The 21,928-nt window shown below is 41.4% G+C and overlaps 1 protein-coding gene across 6 annotated transcripts in view; it reads right to left on the bottom strand.

Moving 5' to 3' along the window:
* HDAC4 (histone deacetylase 4) overlaps positions 1-21,928 on the bottom strand; it is a 3,124,471-nt gene that overhangs the window by 149,288 nt on the left and 2,953,255 nt on the right. For all 6 annotated transcript variants that reach the window (XM_044075061.1, XM_044075057.1, XM_044075060.1 and 3 more), the window contains 2 exons: positions 15,409-15,527; positions 14,044-14,177 (listed from right to left, as the gene is read on the bottom strand). In XM_044075061.1, the coding sequence (XP_043930996.1) occupies positions 14,044-14,177; positions 15,409-15,527 (253 nt within the window). The remainder of the gene's footprint in view (positions 1-14,043; positions 14,178-15,408; positions 15,528-21,928) is intronic.

The following is a 21,928-nucleotide window of genomic DNA, read 5'->3' on the forward strand; positions in this document are numbered from 1 at the left end:
TGAGAGGGTGTGAGAAAAGGGGCTGCTCAGTGGGGAAATGAGTAGAGATAGTAGAGGCATGAATTTTAATAGAGGAAAAAGAGAGACCACTGTGTAGCAGGTCATCTAAGTAATCCAGGATGACAGGGAGGGAAGGCTGTGTCGTATCGGCTCCTTTAGCCTGAATCCAGGTGCAGAACCTTTTCCATTTGTCAGCATAAGACTTTCTAGTGCTAGGGCATCTGGCCTCACCTACAACATCTAGAACCTGTTTACTGAGGTTGGCAGATGATCGGTGGTTAGGGAATAAGCCAAGCTGCCAAATTGAGGGTCTGCAATTGGGGATGCATGAATTCACCTTCCCTCTGGGTCAGGAGGGTTGGCGTCTGAGTGAGATGCCATGGTGGCAGTGGGGACAGGCTGCACATCAGTCGGTACCAGTGCTGGCGAGGCCAATCTGGAGCAATAAGAATTGTCCTTGGTTTTTCCTCCTTTATTTTCAGCAGTACCCTGGGGATGAGAAGTAGTGGAGGAAATGCATAGACTGACCCACGGGAAGGACATGACATCCACTTTCCAAGACATGCAGTGATGCTCCCTGGTGCAGAACTTGCTGAGCTGATGGTTGGTGTGGGAGGCAAAGAGGTCAACTTTTGGGGTGCCCCATTTCTGAGTTATTAGGGTGAAGGTTCTTTTGTCTAGTTGCCACTTGTGTGGGTCCAGAAGATTTCTGCTTAAGTGGTGTGCCAGAGAGTTTAGAGAACCTGGCAGGAATTGTGCTAACAGGTGGAGTTGAATGGCAGAGGCTGTGTGCCAAAGAGCCATGGACAGCCTGTATAGAGGGTAGGAGTGAGGCCCTCCCTGCTTGTTGACATACCCCATCATAGTGGTTTTGTCTGTTTTGATCAGGAGAGCCCCTGGGGAGAGAAGGCGCCTGAATTGTTTGGTTGATGTGCGGATGAACTTGCTGTGGGCTCCACTGGCCCTGTATGCACCTGCCGTCCAGGTGTACACCACATGCATAGTCTGATTCGTCTGTGGTGAGGGTCCGGGTGGTGAGAACGGTAGTCCCTTGTTGTGGTAGCATGCTGTTGCCCACCAAAGAAAATCTTTTCTGAGGCAAGGTATCATGGGTATAAGAGTTTCCAGGTCTTGAGAGTGTTGACACCAAAGGCTTTTTAGGTACCACTGAAGTTTCCTCATATGCAGTTTGGCATCTGGAATGAGTAGAATGCAAGATGCCATGAACCCCAGCGCTTGTAGGATTTTCCTTGCAGATAACTGGGGTCTGGTGGATAGTTGAGAGAAGTAGACTGTCAGGTAAGTCTGATTCTCTGGTGTAATGAATGTCATCTGGGATGCTGTATCCAGGCTTGCTCCCAGGATTATAATCTTTTGGGTGGGTACTTGTTTGGATTTCTTTTCGTTGACTGTGTACCCTTGAGAGGTCAGTAGGGACTTTACAAAGGCCAGGTGCTTGGGCAGCTTTTCCTGACTGTCTGCCTGAATTAGGCAGTCATCTAAGTATGGGTACATTTGAATATTCCTTTGTCTGTAAAAGGCAATAGCCACTGCCAGACATTTTGTGAAAAGTCTGGGAGCAGTAGATAAGCCAAAGGGAAGTGCAGAGAGCCTGCCCTGAAACGTAGATATTTCCTGCAGGATTCCCTGATAGAAATGTGGAGGTAGGCCTCTTTTAGGTCTAGTGTGGCTAGCCAGGCATCCTTGGAGAACATGGGTAGCAGTTGCTGGAGAGTGAGCAATTTGAATTTTGGTATCACCAGGAAGGAGTTTAGAATGGATAGATCGAGGATGGGGCGCCAGATGCCCTATTTTCTGGGTACCAGAAAAAGTCTGGAGTAGAAACCGTGACCTTTCTGTTCCTGCAGGAACATGCTCTATTGCCCTCATAGACAGCAGGGTAAGGAATTTCTTCTGTGCCTCAGCCCACTGGTTTGGAGGTAGATCTGGAAACCCTTTTGGAGTTGGAAGAGTGTGCAAAGAAAATTTGTATCTCTGAGACACTATGTTGAGGGCCCACCGGTCGTTGGTAATGGTGGCCCAGGTGCTTGCGTGAAAGGAGAGGTTTCCTCCTAGGGGTAATTGAAGGTGGGCAGAGGGAGGGGATGGGGAGGAGAGTCATTGTGAGTTCTCACCATGGAGGGATGGCTTAGAGCTCCCTGTTTTTGAAGTGCATTCCCTGTGGCTGCTGTCTGGAGGGGTCTGCTTCCACAGGGTCTGGGCTGAACTGACCTGGTGGGAGCAGGAAAGGACTAGTGCTTGAAGGGGCAATGCCTGCTGAACCTGGGTGGTTGGATCTATAAGAAATCCTTAACTATCTGCATAGATTTAGCTTTTTCTTCCTCTGCCTTAGTGCCAAATAAGTTGCCTTTGTGCAAGGGTGCATCCCATCCAACAATTTAGATTTAACATGGTCTGGCAAGGGCTGTTCCTTAAACCATGCATGCCTTCTAAGGACAGAAATGGTGACTGCTGCCCTGCAAGAAGCTTCTAGGGTGTCAAAACCAAAGTGCAAGGTGTGTTTAGTTACTTAACTTGCAGAATTCATTAACTCTTGTAATTCTTTAGATTCTGCACAAGCAGGAAAGAAAGACACTTTTTGTTTGAGGAGTTCCATGGTATGTTGCTGAAATTTTAGCACATGGAACTGGCAATTTAGTGCTTTGATGGCTAGATTAGCAGCGGTGTATACTTTTTTACCCCATCTCTCTAGTGCTTGGGAATCCCTATCTGAGGGGGTGGGATTCTTAGCAGAGGTTACTTTAATTCCTTTAGGCCCTTAAGAAATTACCTTAAGGTCAGCAGTAGGATTTTAAAAAAGAAATTTGTGTGAGTCAGGGACTCTGTAATACCTGTCAGGTTTTCTGGGTGCAGGAAAGAGGGTGTCAGGAGTCAAACTGGATTCCAGGGAAACATCGTCCACAACATCCAGGACTGGGGGAATGGCCAGGGGTCTGTGCTCTGGAAGATCTAAAAATTCCCAGAGTCTCTTTTTAGACTGAGGGCAGTCCTGACATTCCCATTGGAAATGCTCCCTTATGGTATGAAGGGTTTCCCCAAAGGAAAGGTTCTCGGGGGGGGGGGGGGCTGAAGGAATGGAATCCTCTGCATCAGAATCCTCATAAGCTGAGAGGGGTTGCATGTCTTCATATTCGGATGCATCAGAGTCATCAGACCCCTGTTCAGACAAAACTAATGGGGACAGATCTCATTTTCTTTTGGAAGGGGTAGCTTGGCTTCCCACGATCAGCATGATAAGGTCTTCCGCCATATTAAGCATTTGAGACTGAGGCAAGGAAGCAGGTGTCTGAGATTGGGTAGTCAGTTTCTTGGGTGTGGTTCGTACCCTGGGCCTTAGAAACTCGGTAGTTTTTGAAAGAATGGCAGACGTGGAAGAAGTCATCGGTTTGTGTCGAGAATCGGTAATGCAAAGTACTTCCTCGAAAGCCAGTGCCTGCTCAGCATCTCAGGACATCCAAGGGAGAGATAACCACAGGACCCTTAGTAGAAGAAAAGTTTTGCGGCATACCGGACTCCAAAAGGGTCTTGATAGCGGCTTGCGAATCGACAGAAGCGGGCATCAGGGGCTGCAAAAGTGCCTCACTGAAGACTGACGATTAGCTTAATGGAAGCATCGTCGACAGGTTTGGGCATGTGCAGTCTGTCTCTGTCTTTATCCTTATGTTTTTTTCAGAAGATCTACTGTTTGATGGCTTACCAAAGCCATATCAGAATTCAAGGACTGTAAGTGAAAATATCTAGCTACAATAAGGGCTCAAGGACATATAGTTCTGGCATTGAACAAAGCACAAAAGTGACAACTGGGGATGTCGTGGTCTGGGCCTAAGCAAGTAACGCAGTAAGAATGAAAGTCGCTATGTGACATTTGCTTTCCAGAGACAAGACAATTGTTATGTTTTCTGACATCTGTTAGAGCAAGAATAAAGGATCCCCAATGGGGTTCCTAGCATTAGAAGACTTCAGCTTCAATTCAGAAGATGAAACTCAGGCAGTGGCCAACCGGCACTCGTGCGAACTGCTTCTGCTTTGGGCTCCGTGGCAAGAAAGACTGATGTAATGGCGTTGGCTGCCTTACTTTATACTACTCACGACCTGATGTCAGTCTTGAAGTGACAGCAACTGATGCAGAAATACTAAGCCTCTGGTATTTGGGATGGCCAAGGGCTACCCTGGCAGGGATAACCAAAATGTGATGACTGCAACAGTGAAACACGACGAACATCAGGTCAAGCTAAAACTTAATGAAGAAGGGTGCACTTCCCAGTCAGCATAGTCAAAGGGTATCCCAGGTAATTGTATTGCTTTGTAGGGCTCAATCCAGAAAAAGAGCACAGTTCCGGCTGATAGGCAAGGGCAAAAAAACAGCATCGAGCCAAAGAACAGGGCAAGCTAAAACTTAATAAAGATGAGTGTTCTTCCCAGTCAGCATAGCCAAAGAGTATCCCAGGTAGTTTGATTGCTTAGTAGGGCTCAATACAGAAAAAACAGCTTATCAACATTGGGAGTTTAAACAAGAAACTCCACTCCCTACAATTCCTTAACACCCTGAAGGATGCTGACATCTGTGTAGTGACTGAGAAATGGATTAAAATGGCAAAGAACACTCAAGCTGCTGTGCAAGAGGGAGGAAAAGTAGAGGTGTCTCAGTCCTCAAATAGAAGAGGCCCACATCAAGGCTATTAAAGCAGCATGGATGGCATAGTGGTGCAATGGTTAACATTGTTGCTGTGCAAGAAGGGAAAAAATTAGAAGTGTCTCAGTCCTCAAATAGAAGAGACCCACAGCAAAGCTATTAAAGCAGCATGGATGGCCCAGTGGTGTAACGGTTAACACTGTCACCTCACAGCAAGAGGTTCTCCAATTTGACTCTCGGCTGGGGTGCCTTATGTGCAGAGTCTGCATGTCCACCCTGCATTCATGTGGGTTTTCTCCAGGTGCTCCGGTTTCCTCTCAATTTACAAAGACATGCATATGGAGCATATCTCCCTGGGCCTCTGCTGAAAATTGGCTCGTTCCAAGTCAGACTTTCCCAGTTAACAAATGTTAAATAAAATAAATAAATAAATAAATGATAAACCAGAGCTTCTCCATGTCCAAATAGCAATCAGGATACCATACCATATATTAGCTAGCTACAGAACTCCCTCTATGACCCAAGAAAACACCTATATGCAGGAACTAAAACTGCTTGGTAATAAACCCAATTACCATTTTCCTAGGTGATCTAAACTAGACTGGGAAACCTAAACCACTACAAGTGCACAAGCGCAAAGATTCATGGATTTTGCCAATACAAATGCCCTGGAACAATTAGTAGAGATTACCCACTAGGCTGTAACATCTTTGATCTTTTCCATACTAATATGGGGGGCATCTTGCGTCATCCCCTGCCCTGCATGCCTTAGTCACTGGTTAGGTCTGACCACAAAACTATCTCCTTTGAAATAAAAGTGAAACCAAAGATTCCTTCCTTCCAAGGTATCTTAAGAAAGTTCTCTATGACAAGCCACCCACTCTTATGTGATACACTGACAAGTTTCAGATCCCACCAAACCCAGTTAACTTCACTGAATAATGGAAACGTACACCATCACACTACACCAGCAAATAAACAGCTGCATAGATGCAGCTATAACCTGCAGGACAAACCCAGAAACAAACCCACATGGTGGAATCATAATATTAACAAGCTTTACAGTACAATGAATAGGATTTTGACTAAAAGTAATAAAGAATAATTCTCAGAGTGATACAGCCCATGTCACTGAACTAAAGAAACAACTCAGAAGCTTAATAAAAGCCACTAACAGCTATCCAAGCCAAAGCCAATCACAAGACCTTTTGTAGCACTGTGTTCACAATTTCAAAAGTACAAAGCAGCAATGAGCTCAGCTGACTTTGAATGATGTTATCTCTACTGAGGGCTGAAGAAATAGTGAAACTACTGACATAAATTTAAATCTAACTTTACCCCTCTCCATCCTCTATTTGAGGACTGAGACACTTCTACTTTTTTCCCCTCTTGCACAGCAACAATGTTAACCATTGCACCACTATGCCATCCATGCTGCTTTAATAGCCTTGATGTGGGCCTCTTCTCTCAAGATATATCTGAAACTGTCTCATCTCCAGCTATTATGCAAGACCAAGTCCTAAAAATGGCATCAAAAGCTAAAAATACTGAATCAAAGGGTTCTGACAATATTCCCAAATACATTTTAAATAGCATTAAATATGATTTAGCTACAGCCCTTAGCCGCCATACAGGTTTTGTACCTACCAAATGGAGAACAGCTACAGTCATTCCCCTGCACAAGGGAGGACCTTCCACAGGCACAGGCAATTACAGATTCATAAGTCTGATCAGCCTCATATTCAAGGCTATGGAAAGGTTTATCATGGAATTAATCAAGAAGAACATAGGGAATCTCTAAACATTGGACCCATCTCAATTTGGATTTGTCAAGGGCAGGTCACGTTTACTCAATGCATGGACTTTTCTGAAAAGGTCACCAAACCAACAGATGAAGGCAAAATGGTACACACCGTATACGTCTACCTTGCCAAAGCTTTTGACATAATCCTCCACAGAAGCACAGTAGAAAAGCTAAGCAAACTGTGAATAAACCACTATGTCACCTGCTGGATTGCCAAGTGGCTCACAAATACAATGCAGGAAATTAAGATAGGGCACGCTATCTGCACAAAGACATTAATCATACGTAGAGTCCCCCAGGGGTCTGCATTGGGACATCTCCTATTTGTTTTATTTTTTCTGAAGTAAAAGTCAATACCAAAAGGCTCTGTCTGACAATGTTTGCAGATGACTGCAAGCTATGAACAGGCAATGAATCCCCAAATAACTTAACCATATTGCAGGAAGGTTTGTCCAAAATAAATGACTGGTGCCAAAATCGTGGAATAAAACTAAATGCCAAAAAATGCATTACTGCACCCTTTGGTAAGTCATCTACCCCAGGGAACTACCACAGTGACAATATACCCCTAAGATTTTATCCAGTTGTTCGGGATATAGGAACTTATGTGGACAGAAACCTAACTTTTGATCAACATGTATCCACTCTCATAAGAAAGTCCCTCTATATTGCACAGCTTATAAATGATGGGATTGTGTCCATATCTAAGGGTGTCATAGCCCCCCTTTATTCAGCCCTCATTAGGCCAGTCTCCGAGTATAATGCCCTCTTTGGCATGTATCTGTCCAAACACATGCAACAACTGAAACTGAAGAAGGATACAAGGGCAAAACAATATGTCCTACATAGTCTGACTCAAAGCCCTTTCACTATATTTGGTATCCTACAGACTGCTAAGAGGAAACCTTTGTCAAATGGCATAAGAAATACTCGAGTCTATGGATTTACACCTCTCTGGCAGCATCAACAGAACGGTTTGGAGGAATAGGTATATCTCACACAGAGGAAAACCCTTTTCTGGAACAGACTCCTCATCTACATAAAACAAAGTTCATCCCTATCCATATTCAACCATACCTCCCAACCATACTGAATTACTCGTTTATTACCAAGTTTAGGGGTCCAAATAATGGGGTGCCACAATTTCCGAGTGGCACCCCTTAACTTCCAAATTTCCCGGCTTTTTTATTTTTAATTTTTTTTTTCGTCTTTTTGAGCTGATGTTAGTGTGCACGTGATGAAGTCAACTCCATGAAACAGCCTGCCAGCCTCGTAATTAAGCTCAAGGGCTGACGTGCATGCATTTCCGGCTGCTGCAGCCATGGGGGAATGGAATGGTGGTTCACAAACAGGAATGGAATAATGGTGGGTCACGAATGGAAACAAGCCGCAACTCCACTAACAGGACTGCAGAGGATGAAAACAAGCTGCAATTCCACTAACAGGACTGCAGAGGAATTTATGCAGTGCACGTTTGGGTTTATGATGAGAAGTGTGTGTGTAACTCGACTGTTAACAGGACTGCAAAGGCATTGTTCGCTAGTAATTATGCAAAGGCTGGTGTATGTGTGTAACTCGTCTGTTAACATGACTGCAAAGGCATCATTCGCCAGTTCATAGGTAGGCACTAAGCTAATGACCCAAGGGCCTACGTAAGCCTAGCCAACAAGGTTCCCTGGCTTACGCCACCCAAGAAAGTAATTTTCCTGTGCCACTGTCGAGCAGAGACACAGAAATGATCCCTGGGGTGTATTTCCTATTTCTCATCCACTCATCAAGATTTTTCTTGAAGAGTGCTAATGAAGAACTTTGCTTGACATACATGGGTAGCCTGTTCCAGAGTATAGGAAGTCTCAGGGACAGTAATCTATCCCTCCAGCATGTCCTGTTTATTGTGGTGACAAGGTACAGGTCCCTAGAGTGTGTAGCTCGGAGGGATTGGGACTTCTTTAGGTGTAGCATGTCCAACAGCTCTGGGTTTGACATAGCTTTATATGTTAGGCAGAGATCACCTCAGAGTAGGCGGTATGCTACGGAGTAAAGCTGGAGTTTTTTGAGAAGGTCGGTGTAGGGCATCTGTTTGAGGCCAGTAATCCTCTTTGTGAGGTACATCTGTGGCCTTTCCAGCTGCTGCAGATGTTTTGTGAGGTACATACCAAAAGGGGCGCTGTACTCTATAATGGGTCTAATGAGTGATGAGTAGAGGGGAACAATTACCTCTTTTTTTCTGGATGAGAAACCTTTTGTGATGAGGTGTGCCACATAGAAGGATTTCCTGACCACTGTGCCAATGTGATTAGCAAAGGAGAAACTACTGTCCACTTGTGTCCCAAGGTCTCTTATCACACTTTCAGTGTTAAGTAGACTACTACCTATGTGGTAGTTCATGGGTACAGAGTTTTACCAAAGGGGATGACAATGCACTTTTTGGCATTGCGCTTGAGGCCATGGCTCTGACACCAGGCATCTGTCTCAGCGAGGCCCTTCTGTAGGATTTCCACATCATTTGGGGACTCGACTACGGCTCCTAGTTTGAAGTCATCTGCGAACTTAGTTAGCAAAGGACCTTCCGTGTTAGCCTGTACTTTAGAGAAGTAGATACCAAACAGGAGAGGACCTAGGACTGAATCCTGTGGTACTCCACTTGTCACTGGTTTGAAGTTGGACTTGGAGTCTGCTACTTTCACAGTATTCACTGTTCACTTATAAAGTTAACAGAACAAGATTTGCTGAGCCAGAACAAGTACAAACTGTAATGTCTGGCTCTAGTGACCAACTGTAATCCTCAATAATTCACCATAAAGTCAAACATTTTAAGAAGGACGAGGCAAAGTCAAGAAAATTCTGCAAAATTAGGGATATCTGAGAGGTATGAATACTCAGAAGAATGAATAATCTGTACAAAACTTTCTATTAAACTTCATGGAAGACCTCCACATGGAAAAAGGGGTCTACAAAAATACATTACTCCCAACACAAAAGGGAGGTAGAAGGAAAGAAGGGCCATTGATTACAGCAGGCATAACTAGACGCCGGCTACAGGATGGAGGAAGAGGTAGGAGCCAGTAAAAAAAAAAAAAAAAACTAGACTTATGTAGGTTATGTATGTAGCTGTCAGGGAATGTGGATATGCCCGAAGAGGTGTATTTAAAAGTGCCAAATGTAGTGACTGAACCAATGAATTCAGAGATTTTGTACATATCAAAGAGATGGAACAGTATATCCATCTAAAAAAGAATCTTCTTCTTTGTCTACTTTCGGCTTTTCCTGGTTAGGGGTCGCCACAGCGGATCATCTGTCCGCTCATGACTGGCAGTGGAGTTTTACAGTGTTGAGTTGCCAGCCCAGCGCCTAACCTTCCACAGAAGGCACACATGCACACACACACACCTAGAGCCAATTTGGAGTGTCCAATCCACCTACAGCATGTCTTTGGGATGTGGGAGGAAACCAGAGCACCCGGAGAAAACCCACACCACCACAGGGAGGACATACAGACTCCGCACAGAAGGCACCCCAGCCGAGGATTGAACCGGAGAGCCTCTTGCTGTGAGGCGGCAATGCTAACCACTGCACCACCAAAGAATAAGCGGCATTATTTAAAAAGATACACTGCAACATGCAAATATTTCCTTGGCAGTTGGAGAGAAACATTTTTTATGAGTTAGTGGAAGAGGGGTGAAAGCATATGGTGAAAAGAGTAGGAAAGATGGGGTTTGATGTTAACATTTACAAGGTAACATTAAAACCAGCTGGTCTACTGGGTGTGGAGTGCAAAACGTAACGGACATATTTTTATAGCAGATGCAAGTCAAGAAACAAAAAATATTTTAAAAAGCTCTATTACATTAAGCATAACACACTAGATAAGAAAGTACAGACAGGGGTGGATATCTGAAGGCAAAACAATACGATGTCTTACAGAAGGAGTGCTGTAGGCAATGAGCCAAACATGAGTTTCTGACAGAACCTCATGAAACCTAGTATGGCTAAGTAGGAAGTGTTACAAGAAAAAACTCAGAGGATATATAAACAGATGCTATTTGAATACACTAGGTCAGTGTAAAGAAGAACTGAGGGAATTACATGAAAGGAATACAACAAGGTCATACACAACCCCAGTAACTGCCCTGCATGTTCAAGTCTGGTCTAACCTAACCTTAACTGCAGGTCCTTTAGGTCTTCCAATAGACTAATGTTAAAAGTTACCCAGTCTCACAACTGTCATAGTGACTCCCTCTATTCCAGTAGAATAGCTAAGGCATGAAATGCTCTTCTTCAGCACCTAAGGCATTAAATGCTCTTCTTCAGCACATCCAAAATAATGGCAACATTTCTTCTTTTAAAAACGCCTAAAAGAGTAACTCAATACCAACTGGCTCTGCCCCTGCATTCTCTTGGCTAATTTCTTTCTCCTTTTACTTCACAACTCTCTTCCCATGTACCTCTCTTCAGTACTTTAAACAAGTTAATACATATATCTCATGTCTTTTGGAATTGATTTATTTTTCTGTTAGATTTCTGATCTCTGTATTATGTTAAATTGACTATCTGTTTAAGAAACTTGTTAATTTTCATTTTTGTTACTATTTGTGTTCATAATTACGCATCTTCTAACTAATTGTTACTTTAATGGAGCTTTTCTCCCCAGGTCTCCACTGAAAAGAGGCAACCTGCTCAGTCGGATACTACCCAGTTAACAAATCTAAATAAATAAATAAATAAAATAAATAACATTAAATCTGGTTTGTTGTCTAATAAGTTCATGTCCTTGTGTGTAGCAGGGCATGTTTCAGTTGCAGAGAGTACATTTAGCACTAGCAGTGCGTTCTTATCAGCCAACAAACTACATCTCAGAGTGCCTTATTCCTCATAAAATGGAGCCTTGTAAATAAAAAAAAATTAAAAACAAAACACATACATAAAAATAAACTCAATGTGTAGCCACAATATAAGAATTTACTGATTACTGCAAGAAAGAAAATCTCCTTGAAGAGACCTAATTCTGCAGTGGTGGTATATCTGTAAGTTCTCCACAAATGGACACCAGCCATGTTGTGGCAGGAATATATTCACTAACAAGCCACACCATGTTGTGTCAGGAATATACCCACTAATAAACCAAACTATGTTGTGTCAGGAATATACCCACTAATAAACCAAACTATGTTGTGTCAGGAATATATCCACTAACAAGCCAAACCATGTTGTATCAGGAGTACATCCACTGGCAAACCAAACCATTTTCTGCTCAAAGTAATGCAAAAACATTTAATGTGACATATCCAAAGTTTGCTGTACTTTGATTCTCTGTAGATGTAAAGCATGAAATGCAGCTTCTTGTAGAAACAAAGCAGAACTAAGTATCCGTTTCAAGCCCAGAATTATTACCAGCAAATCTAAAGGCACTCATCTCGCATCCATAGCTGTTGTACTGTGTGCCATAATGTAAACAAATTCAAATCCATATTTTTAGCTAATGATTATGTGCTTACGTTGCACAAGCATTTGTAAATGAACATATGAGAAGGTCCTTCTTCTCTGCAGTCTGAATAAAGTACAAACAGTGAATTACAACTACCCTTAGTAAATGCAAGGAAAAGGTTCCTTTCTGGATAGAATACTCCATTATACGAAGGTCCTCTTCACTCCACAAACAAGGAACCCATGAGCTAGATTCAGAATGTCCTGCAGCGAGTGTCAGCAATTATAAGATGCAGTTTTTGGCTACAATACAATAACCACACCAAGAAAGTCTCCTGTCTCTCTGCATTTAGCAGCAGTGGGAGCACTGAAGAAGGATGCACGGCTGAAGGTGTTAACTGCAACATAGTGTTTCCTGATTAAAACACCCCAGCACTCCAAGAAGGACCCTTCTGTTTTATTTATTTGAATTTTTTTCTCAGATCAGGACCTCCCATTAAAATGCATGAACACAGACATTTAATCAGGAACCATCCCTTCCACACAGATTACTCTTTTAACACTAGTAAATTGCCTAATTTGTTTAAAAGGTTATTAAACATAAAAAAGCCAGTCAATAGTGAAGGTTAATGGAATGGAGGAGATTGTGGGAGAAACACAGTAACTCCGTAGAGACTCCAGTACTACTGTTTAGTCTTGCATGACTACGGTTTCATCTTGGAGAAAGTCAGAAAACAATCTGAATAAAAAATGACTATTCTACTTAATATGTTGTATCGTTTGCCAATGTGCTATTTTTTAAACTTGTGCTTCTGAGTCGTGGCATCCTACTAGAATTGGGAAGACTTATGCCATTAGGTGTGCAAATTTCATGTTGCTTAGCTCTCCAGATTTTTGGCCAGATGTACGTACTTTTTAATAGCTTTCTTTCAGATTTTTAAATCTTGCAGGTGAAGATGTATGCAGTTAACATTCTATTTATTTTACTATATAGGCATTTAATATGTTAATCTAGAACTAAACAAAGGTGGTAACTAACATTTATTTATTTGCCAGCTAGTGTCTTTTTTCAAAGAAGAACATGAAGCACTCCTCTGACTAATGGACTTGCTGAGAGCTAAATAGTATGTAAGTAGATAATTAAGGACTCAACAATAACAGGATTAAGCTGGTTAGCATCCCACAATCTTAACTCCCCACCACCATGTGCTGTACTGTTAGACATGCTGAACAAATACTCTAAAGACTAGAATAGATATATTTCATTATGAGAAAATCAGTATACAAAAACTATACCAGAAATGTCAGTAGTCATACGACATCTTGTAATATGCTTTTGTGAAGTGCACAAAATGGGATGCTCCTCTAAAATTGGAATGTTAAGTCAGTGTTAGTGGTTCAGCTGGTAGCACACTCAGACCTGTTGTTTAGAAGGCCATTAGGCTGTGGTTCTATATGTTTCAATACTGACCCCACACTACAGTATTACGAGAATGCTGCATAAGTTGTTAAACTGAGAACCAGAAGTATATGTGGATCCAAAAGGTCACTGGCAGATGCTCATGTGGATCCAAAAGGTCCTACAGCACCTATCAAAAACTGTAATTTTTATTGAAATACTGCATCAGTCTTCAATCCATAACTACCCCTATTCTTCTTTCAATATACACATTTTTTCAGTATCTTAGCCAAGTTTCTTGTCTTTATAACTACACTGAAACTCCTGTAAAAAGGCCATATGCATTGTGAGATGAACCCAATAAACAGAAATACAAGTAAATACATACAAAATAAATAAATAAATAATATGGACTTTTTTAGCAGCCTGAAACACTAGGAGGGCTAGAAATAAAAATGTGTACTATGCAGTCTCTCTCTTTCCTCCCTTTCAATGGTAGTGTGATTCAAAACAATGTAAATATGGCAGCTAATGTTTTGTTCCAAGGACAGTCTTCTTTGGCTAGATCTCATATTATGCAAGGTTCCTGTCTTAATAAGAACTGGGGGAGTCCACAAGTCAAATTCAGCATATGCATACAGCAAGAAAAAAAGCCACAGAAAACAGATATGATTCTGGAAGAGCAGAAATTGCCCTGAACTTCTTTTCCCAGTAGTTTTGCAGCACCTGCAACACTAAAGCAAAAAAGGAAAAAAAAATTACCTGATTTCCCAGTAAAGCAGAAACACATGTCTCAGATGCATCACAAATAGCAGTGAGGTCATGACCTCCTTCCAGGGCTAGTATAAGGCGGCCTCCAGCTAGACCCATTAGCTGCTTGGTAAGGTACCCAAAACCTGCACCATAAAACAAGAAATGCAAAAAGAAAGGGGTCATATACTGGCCACAGAATCTGACTATTGGCAAACAATCAAAGCAGCTAAAGAAAAAAATGTATTACATCATTTTTATAAGGAGTCTCAAAGGATTTGCTGGGACTAAACACATAATACAAGCCAGGTTTTGTTTCAATACACTTCAGAATTTCTTCTTTGACTCCCTGTTTGATCTGGTTTAATACATGCAAGTCCCCCACCCGTCAGTGATAAATGTTTTGAATTTAATAAAGTGGCACACGATGGCCTGTGGTAAAGCCTCCTGTGCAGAACTTTCTTTTTTGTGGAAATTCAAATGGACCCCTGTAACACACAAAAGAAACACAAGACTTCCCCAAAATTAACATACGATTCTACTGACTTGGTGGGAAAAGGGGGGCTATCTAATATAATTACTTCATCTAGCACAGATATACCACACTGGTATGCTGTCTGTGTAACTCTCAATCCCCTACAGTTAACCATAAAAACGGAATTTGGTTATGTGCACATTCTCATATAGAGCCAGTGTGTGTAAGTGCCCTTTCTACATCTATGAATGCTTCTTTTCTCATTCATTCCAGAAGTTAGGTAATCTTACAAAAATATATATGTGACTTAAGACTGTGTTGTGAGTTTATCCCTGTAATACAGCTCACATGACTCTCAAACAGCTATGTGCACAAGTCAATCATGAAGCTACTTTGTTTCAATTTTGCTCTATCTACCCAGTTAACAAATTGTATAAATGAAAGAATGAATGAATGAATGAATAAATAAATTGTCCTGCTTGATTAAGGTATTGCAACCCCATACACAACACAATTCAATGTCGACTTCAAATTCAGTGTGCAAAATAATGAAAATGCATAGAACACTAAAAAAAAAGCTGCAAAGTCATGTATACCTTACTGCTCCCCAACAGTGATCATACGACAATAGCGTGTTAACTTAAAGCACTTAAAAAGTACTCCCAGTCACGTTTGCTGCATAAGTACTTTCTATGCAAAGGTAACTGCTGTGCTTGTTTAATAAAGAACCCGCAGTTCTAGCTGGTTTAATAATGCAGCAATTACCACACATTTTTATGTACAAACTTTTACCTTGGATACACTACTACACTACTAAAAGACTGAAGGAAAAATAACAAAACTTTAAGAAGAACCATTCCAAGCGGTAAATATTAGACTGAACAGCCTATGGAAATACTCACATTTTGCTGACACTTTGTATCCCCCAAGAGGTGCAGGATGCCCTTCTACTGCATCAAAGCCTGCTGATACAAGTACCACGTCTGGTGCAAATTCATTGGCAATGGGCATTACTACTGTCCTGCAGTGACAAAAAAAAAAAAAAAAAAAAAAAAAGAAAAAAAAAAATTCAGTCAGTCACAGGGTTCCAAAGCACAGTAAATGAAGTCTCTGCTAGTCTGATTACTCTTTTAAGGCTTTGAAGAGAAATGTTACAAAACAACTTGCATGGCTTTCTGTAATTAAAAATGAAAAAAAAAAGTTTGAGACTTGGGATTTACTATTAAAAACATAAATTTTTTATCCTATCTTCATCTCAAAGCATTCCTAATGCAGCAAACAAGGTCAAACAAACATGGACTTGGCCTGCTGCTTCCTTCCATGTAAGACCTTGTTACTGTGGGGGTGGGGCACTTGGCAATCACACTGACAGGCAACAGGAAACTCATTAAATGATGTTACTGTGTGGCATTTTTTTTTCACAAAACAGACAGTTTAGTGAACTGTGATCTCTCCTCTTCCAGTGCAGTGAATCAGCATCTATAAAGGTACTTGTTATCCTACTCTGCAGTTTTCATGAGCCACAATTACAGACTGCTAAGTGTCACACACTACCCACCCCTGGACTGTAGATAACATTTACCCTTAGGCTAATTAAAAGAAATGGTGAAAGATGGAAAGCTTAACCACAGCACACACCCTAGCCTCAACTGGGATGTATCTGGCTGCTAAAGTTTACTTCAGCAAGAAGACTGACATTAGGCAAAATCCAGAAAAAGATTTCTGATGATTTCTTTCTCTGTTCTACTGCATTTCAATGGAAATAGAAGGCCTGTGTGCAAGTGTACATAAGCCTAGTCAAATAAGACACATTCACCATTCAACTAACACATCACTCCTATGAGATAGAAAGGTAATTTAGTAAATGACGTGACCAGTTAAATGTTGTTGTTGTATCTTTCGACTTTTTCCCGGTTAGGGGTCGCCACAGCGGAACTCTGGTCCACTAATGATTGGCAGCAGATTTTTACGTACCGAGTTGCCAGCCCTGATGTACAACCTTCAACAAAGGTACGCCCATTCAGGCATGTCTCCACACACAAGACGCTTTCGCTGAGAATCGAACAGGACGTCTTACTGTGAGGCGACAACGCTACCGCAGTTAAATGTAAGTAGTCATAAAGAAAGAGTAAGCAGATGACTGCTCTACTCACTTGTCAGAATGCAGATTAGTTCCTCTCAGAAAAAAAAGAAGAAAAGAAAAAAATGTAAAAGATGCTGCCGCTAAGCTCAGTTTTAGCAAAATTTCCACTGTTTTGTAAAATTACTGGTAATGGAATTAAAGTACTATATGGTAAATCAATTTGATTCTTCAGACATTCCACAATTTATTAAGGATATCTGCATGAAAAATTAACATTCCCTTTAGTAACAAATCTTCAAGAATATTTTCTCCATACAGTCACGCTGCGGTGTTGCAGCCATAGAGATTTTAAAACCAGAGAGTAAACAAAACATCTGGAGCATGAAAACATAATCAGTATGGCACAAAGAATGATCCTTGCTAAATAACCATAAATCTTGCTAACCATTCCAATGTTACTTCAAAAAAAATAAATAGCATAGAGCAGAAAACATTTGGAAGCAAATATATTAAACAGTGCAATGTAGAAACAGCATTTTAGAAGCAAATACAGAATATGAAACAGTGCACTGTAAGACAAAAAAGCATGATGGTTAGAACATTCTGATTATACGACGATCCCCCATTAATATTCCAAAACATGCACGCAGATTGGTCAACGTGCACGTTGTAAATCAAAGACTTATACTAATGGAAAAAGGTCCGGTTGCCCGGACTTTTTCCATTAGTATAAGTCTTTCTTTTTCTTTTTGGACAGCAATGGAAAACGGAAGAACTCCGTTGCTGTTATCTCGCTATGTTAAATGAATTTAACATAGCGAGATATCTTAAAAAAAAGCAACGGAGAAAGGAAAACCTCTGTTGCTTTTTTTAAAGCTATGTCGCTATGTTAAACTCTTTTAACATAGTGAGACAAGTTTTTAAAAGCAACGGAGATCTTCCTTTCTCCATTGCTTCCACACACATAGTTCTTATGTACTGCATAACCATACGCATGCGCAGTACATCAGAACTGCCGCAGAATACTGGACAGCTGCGGAAGGGCAGCAAGGAGGCATTACACAATGCCATTATTTAAGAAAAGTAAGTATTTTTTTTCTTAATGTCATTGTATAATAGCAATAAACCACTTCTGGGTGTGGGTAATGCTGGATTTACCCATGGTTGCCTTTGTTTGACCACTCGGGCTTCGCCCTCGTGACCAAACCACACCAACTGTGGGTAAATCCAGCATTACCCACACCCAGGCGTGGGTTATTGCTTAAACAGTTTTATTTTGTCACTGAGTCTCTGTTTTGACCATGCTTTTGCATATTTCCATGCTTGACATAATGAAGTGTTCTTGTTTAGCATTAAGTGTTTAGGATTATTTTAAACAGTTTTTAAGTCAGACCACATGAAAATGGGCAGTGTCCAGTGTCTGCAATTACTTTATGATATTAAGTGTTAATAACTAGGCAAACTCCAGAGAAAGGAAATTATTACAAAAATCACTATTCACAGAAAAATGAATGTTTTATTATGTCAGATGTAACAAGAATTGTCGCAACTAAAGAACTGTCACAACTGTTATGCTTTCTTTGAACAATGGGTGTATAAACTATATAGCATGTAGAGAACAGAGAATTTAAGCCACGGTGGTGCAAAGATATCAGAAAAGGGAGTTACTTATCTAACTATTCCAATATTATGCTTCCCACGTAGCCTGGAAAGAAAAGAAAAAAGAAAAAAGACTTCATAAAAACATCTAGTACCACATACGATCTGAAAAAGTAGATTTATTTATTTATTTATTGCAGTTGGTTTACCAGGATAGTCCATTGGGCCTTGAAGAACCTGTTTTGAATGGAGTCCCGGGGGGGATTTCTGAAAAGTAGTTAGGACATGAAACAGCAACCAAGTGCACTCCAATTTCCAAGCCTTTCCTGCTGTGCTTGTCTCATTTTCCCTCACTCCTGCTGGCATATTGCTATACCTCCAAGAAAACATATACCCCCTAAATAAAAAGGACAGCTTTGTCAGTTCTTTAGTACAGGAAGATAGTAGAAAAAGTTGCTCAGAAAACAAAGACTTGAAGAAGACAAACCACACAGAACAAAAGCAGAGAAACCTACAGGCATCTGTATGAAAGTTCAAAAATGGAATAGCCATCTCCACAAGTGGTACAGAGGGAGAAAGCAAATGTGCTTATTGAGATGCAAAGTGGACATGTAGTTTTACAGTAAATACCCCTATGGAACCCTTATGTATAACTTTTCAGGAATATCTTGTTCAATAACAACAAACCCAAAGCAACTCCAAAAGAGCATGGAAGCAAGACTTAAGTTGCCAAAGATGAAACCACTATAGTAGGTGCAATAAGGGAATACCAGCAGCATGCCAGCAATATAAATTTAAAGCCAAGATTAATACAACTAAATCCTACTGACTTACCTTTATTTTTGTACCTTGCAAACTCCCTGCATTCTGTGCAACTCACAGTAATTAACATAGTCATACCTGAAAACAGACATTTGTGTCGATTGTGTTCTTAACAGGCTAACAAAGAATATAGCTCATTAAATAGAAATAAAATATTTACAGAACGGTCCACTTTTTAACTAGATACATTTCTTAAAGCCAATAGACTTCTTTGTAATGTCTAGCAACCTTTAAAACTATTCAGGATAAGTGATCAGATCTTTCATCTGGGTTATGTCAGGATAATCTACTTGATGGGAGAGACATTCTCTCAGCAGTAGTGGGTAATGTGGATGAGCTTTAGTGCAAGTCTCTTTGGTCATAAGCTTAGTTAAGAGCCTATAGGAAAAATAGATTCACAGTGGTTCTCCCAAAGACATGACATTTAGGCTGAATGACTGACTTGTAGTGAGGATTCCATATTACATGAATAATCAACCAACTCTAGCATGCATTTGGAGGGAACCAAAACACCCAGGTGAAATGCCTGTAGGACAGACACAGCATACAAATAACACAAGGCTGCACCAATTAATGTACCCCATGCAGGCATACTAAAAGGACGTGTGCGGGAGAAAATTAAAAGGCAAGTACTGAATGCAGAGTAATGCTGTAGAAGGTTACTGTGGATGTCAAGATGTAAAAAAAAAAAAAAAAAAAAGAAAAGAAATACTGGTGTCAGAAAGTCTGCTCTTCAATTTTTCCCTTAGAGCTTGCTAGTTCTAGTCACTCTTGCACTTCGATTAGCTTATTCGCCTAGCACTTCATCAGGCTTTTGTCACTATTATTGTAGCACACTTAAGTGCTATCAGCACTAGATGTCCTATAAGGAAACAGCTCCAGTACTTAGTAATAATGACTACCCCCCTCCTGGCATGTCTAAAGGTCAGTTCCCTGTGCTTTCTCCTATTAACCTGGTGAACTTGGGGATTCTGAGGCAGTGTAGCAAATGCCTCATGTACACAGACAGCCCTCTCCTCTTACCTCTCAACACTCAGACTTGTGAGAGATGCACTAATATATCCAAACTGGAAGCCATGCACTCTCCAGTCAAGACCGGAATAGCTGGTCAAGAGAAGAAGGTCAACACCTGCACCACACAACATGGAACTCATTGCCATCCAGAACAACCACCATCACAGCTCTCACATAGATTCGTAGATTCATAGATTAGTACTAAGCTAACTGCCCTTGTGAGCCATTTTAAGCTTAGCCAATTATCCCTTGTGAGACTCAAACCCTGCACCTTGTGTTTGTAAGGCAAACACCTTAACCATTAGGCCACCCTCCCATAAAAACACAAACCACACACCCACCTTCGTGGAGGCTCTCAATAGAAATCTACCCAAACAGCAGAGAACTCCAAGGCAGAAATGCACTCGGCCACCACAACACAGCACAAACCACAAGACACATAGCTCAACTACACAGTGTGCCCCTCAACCTAAGCCCCTAAGGCAAAACGGCTTGTCCAATAAACTAACCATAGGTGACTCAATAGTGAGGCACACTGATGCCCCACTCACTAGGTTGAAAAAGGAGAAGGTAACAGTCATTATCAGGTGCCAGAATCTGATACATAATGCACATACTCAGGTCACTCCACAAGTATGACTGTTATGGTCCATGTGGGTGTGAATGACCTGAGATGCACCTCCCTGGACTACATGAAAAGAAACATGGTGGAGCCCTCAGATTATGTGGCACAGGTAGGTATGGCCCTAGCCCTGAGCAGCATCCTATCGTCGCCCAGAATGATACCGCAGTATGAGCAGAAAATGACTGACATTAACAATTGGCTATGTTTCTGGTGTAATTCTAAGGGGATCCAGTATCTGTCTGCTTGGGATGACATGACTGATAGACCTCAAAGCTTTGCCAGAGATGGCCTGCATCTGTCACCCCTGGGATTCCGGATACCAGTGAAGGCTCTTGCCAAGCCTATAGTGCCTTTTTTAGGCAATGTTCCAAAGACCAAATTACCACCGTAACACCGATAAATAAATGCAATCTGAGGGTCATGCTGCTCAACGCTAGAAGTCTAAATTTCAAGATGCACTTGCTTGAAGCACTCCTAAAAATGGAGAACACTGACATTTGTGCTGTAAGACAGACTTGGTTTGAAAGCACCCCTGCATTACCAGGCTATAACTCATTTCACACCTTTCGGCCTCAGTACATGGACCGAAGCTCCAAAGGTGGTGGTGTCTCAATATTCATAAAGGATATGCACACCTCCAGTCTAGTAGGCCAGCAAAACGCATCTGAGATACTTCAGGTACAACTGACACAGAGTAAAATGGCAATTTGGGTCGTAGCCTGCTATGGGTCCCCAACCGTGTCTCAAGACTCTCACTCCATGTTCCTAAGCACCCTGGAAACTATTACAGCTCAGCCCAACACTCTTATACTAGGTGATTTCAACCACCCCTCCATCAACTGGATAAACTACTCATGCATGAATAAACTGGACCAACGCTTCCTGGAATTCATCAATTCCAATGCCCTGGACCAGCTCATTCTTACCCCCACTAGAGAAAGCAACATCCTTGACCTGGTTATCCGAAGACAAACTAATCACCATGAAAATCCACATCTCACCCACACTCCCCGCAAAGGTAACCACCATGAAAAACTTCTCCAAAGCTGACTTTGGGCTCCTAAAAACAAAGGTGGCTAACTTCACAGTACCCATGCCAATGGAAAATAGATGCATGACTGCCGAATCATACACCAATGCACTGTACGAACTTGTACATAAATGCATGCAACTAGCCATACCCAACAAAAACAAGACGCTAACCTCCAAAAAAATTAAGCCAATCTGGTGGACCCCTACTATTTATAAACTCTACAACAGAAGGAAGAAACTGTTGCAG

This window comes from Protopterus annectens, chromosome 6.part0 (assembly GCF_019279795.1).
Source record: "Protopterus annectens isolate FY-2018-M chromosome 6.part0, PAN1.0, whole genome shotgun sequence".
Taxonomy (NCBI): Eukaryota; Metazoa; Chordata; order Ceratodontiformes; family Protopteridae; genus Protopterus; species Protopterus annectens.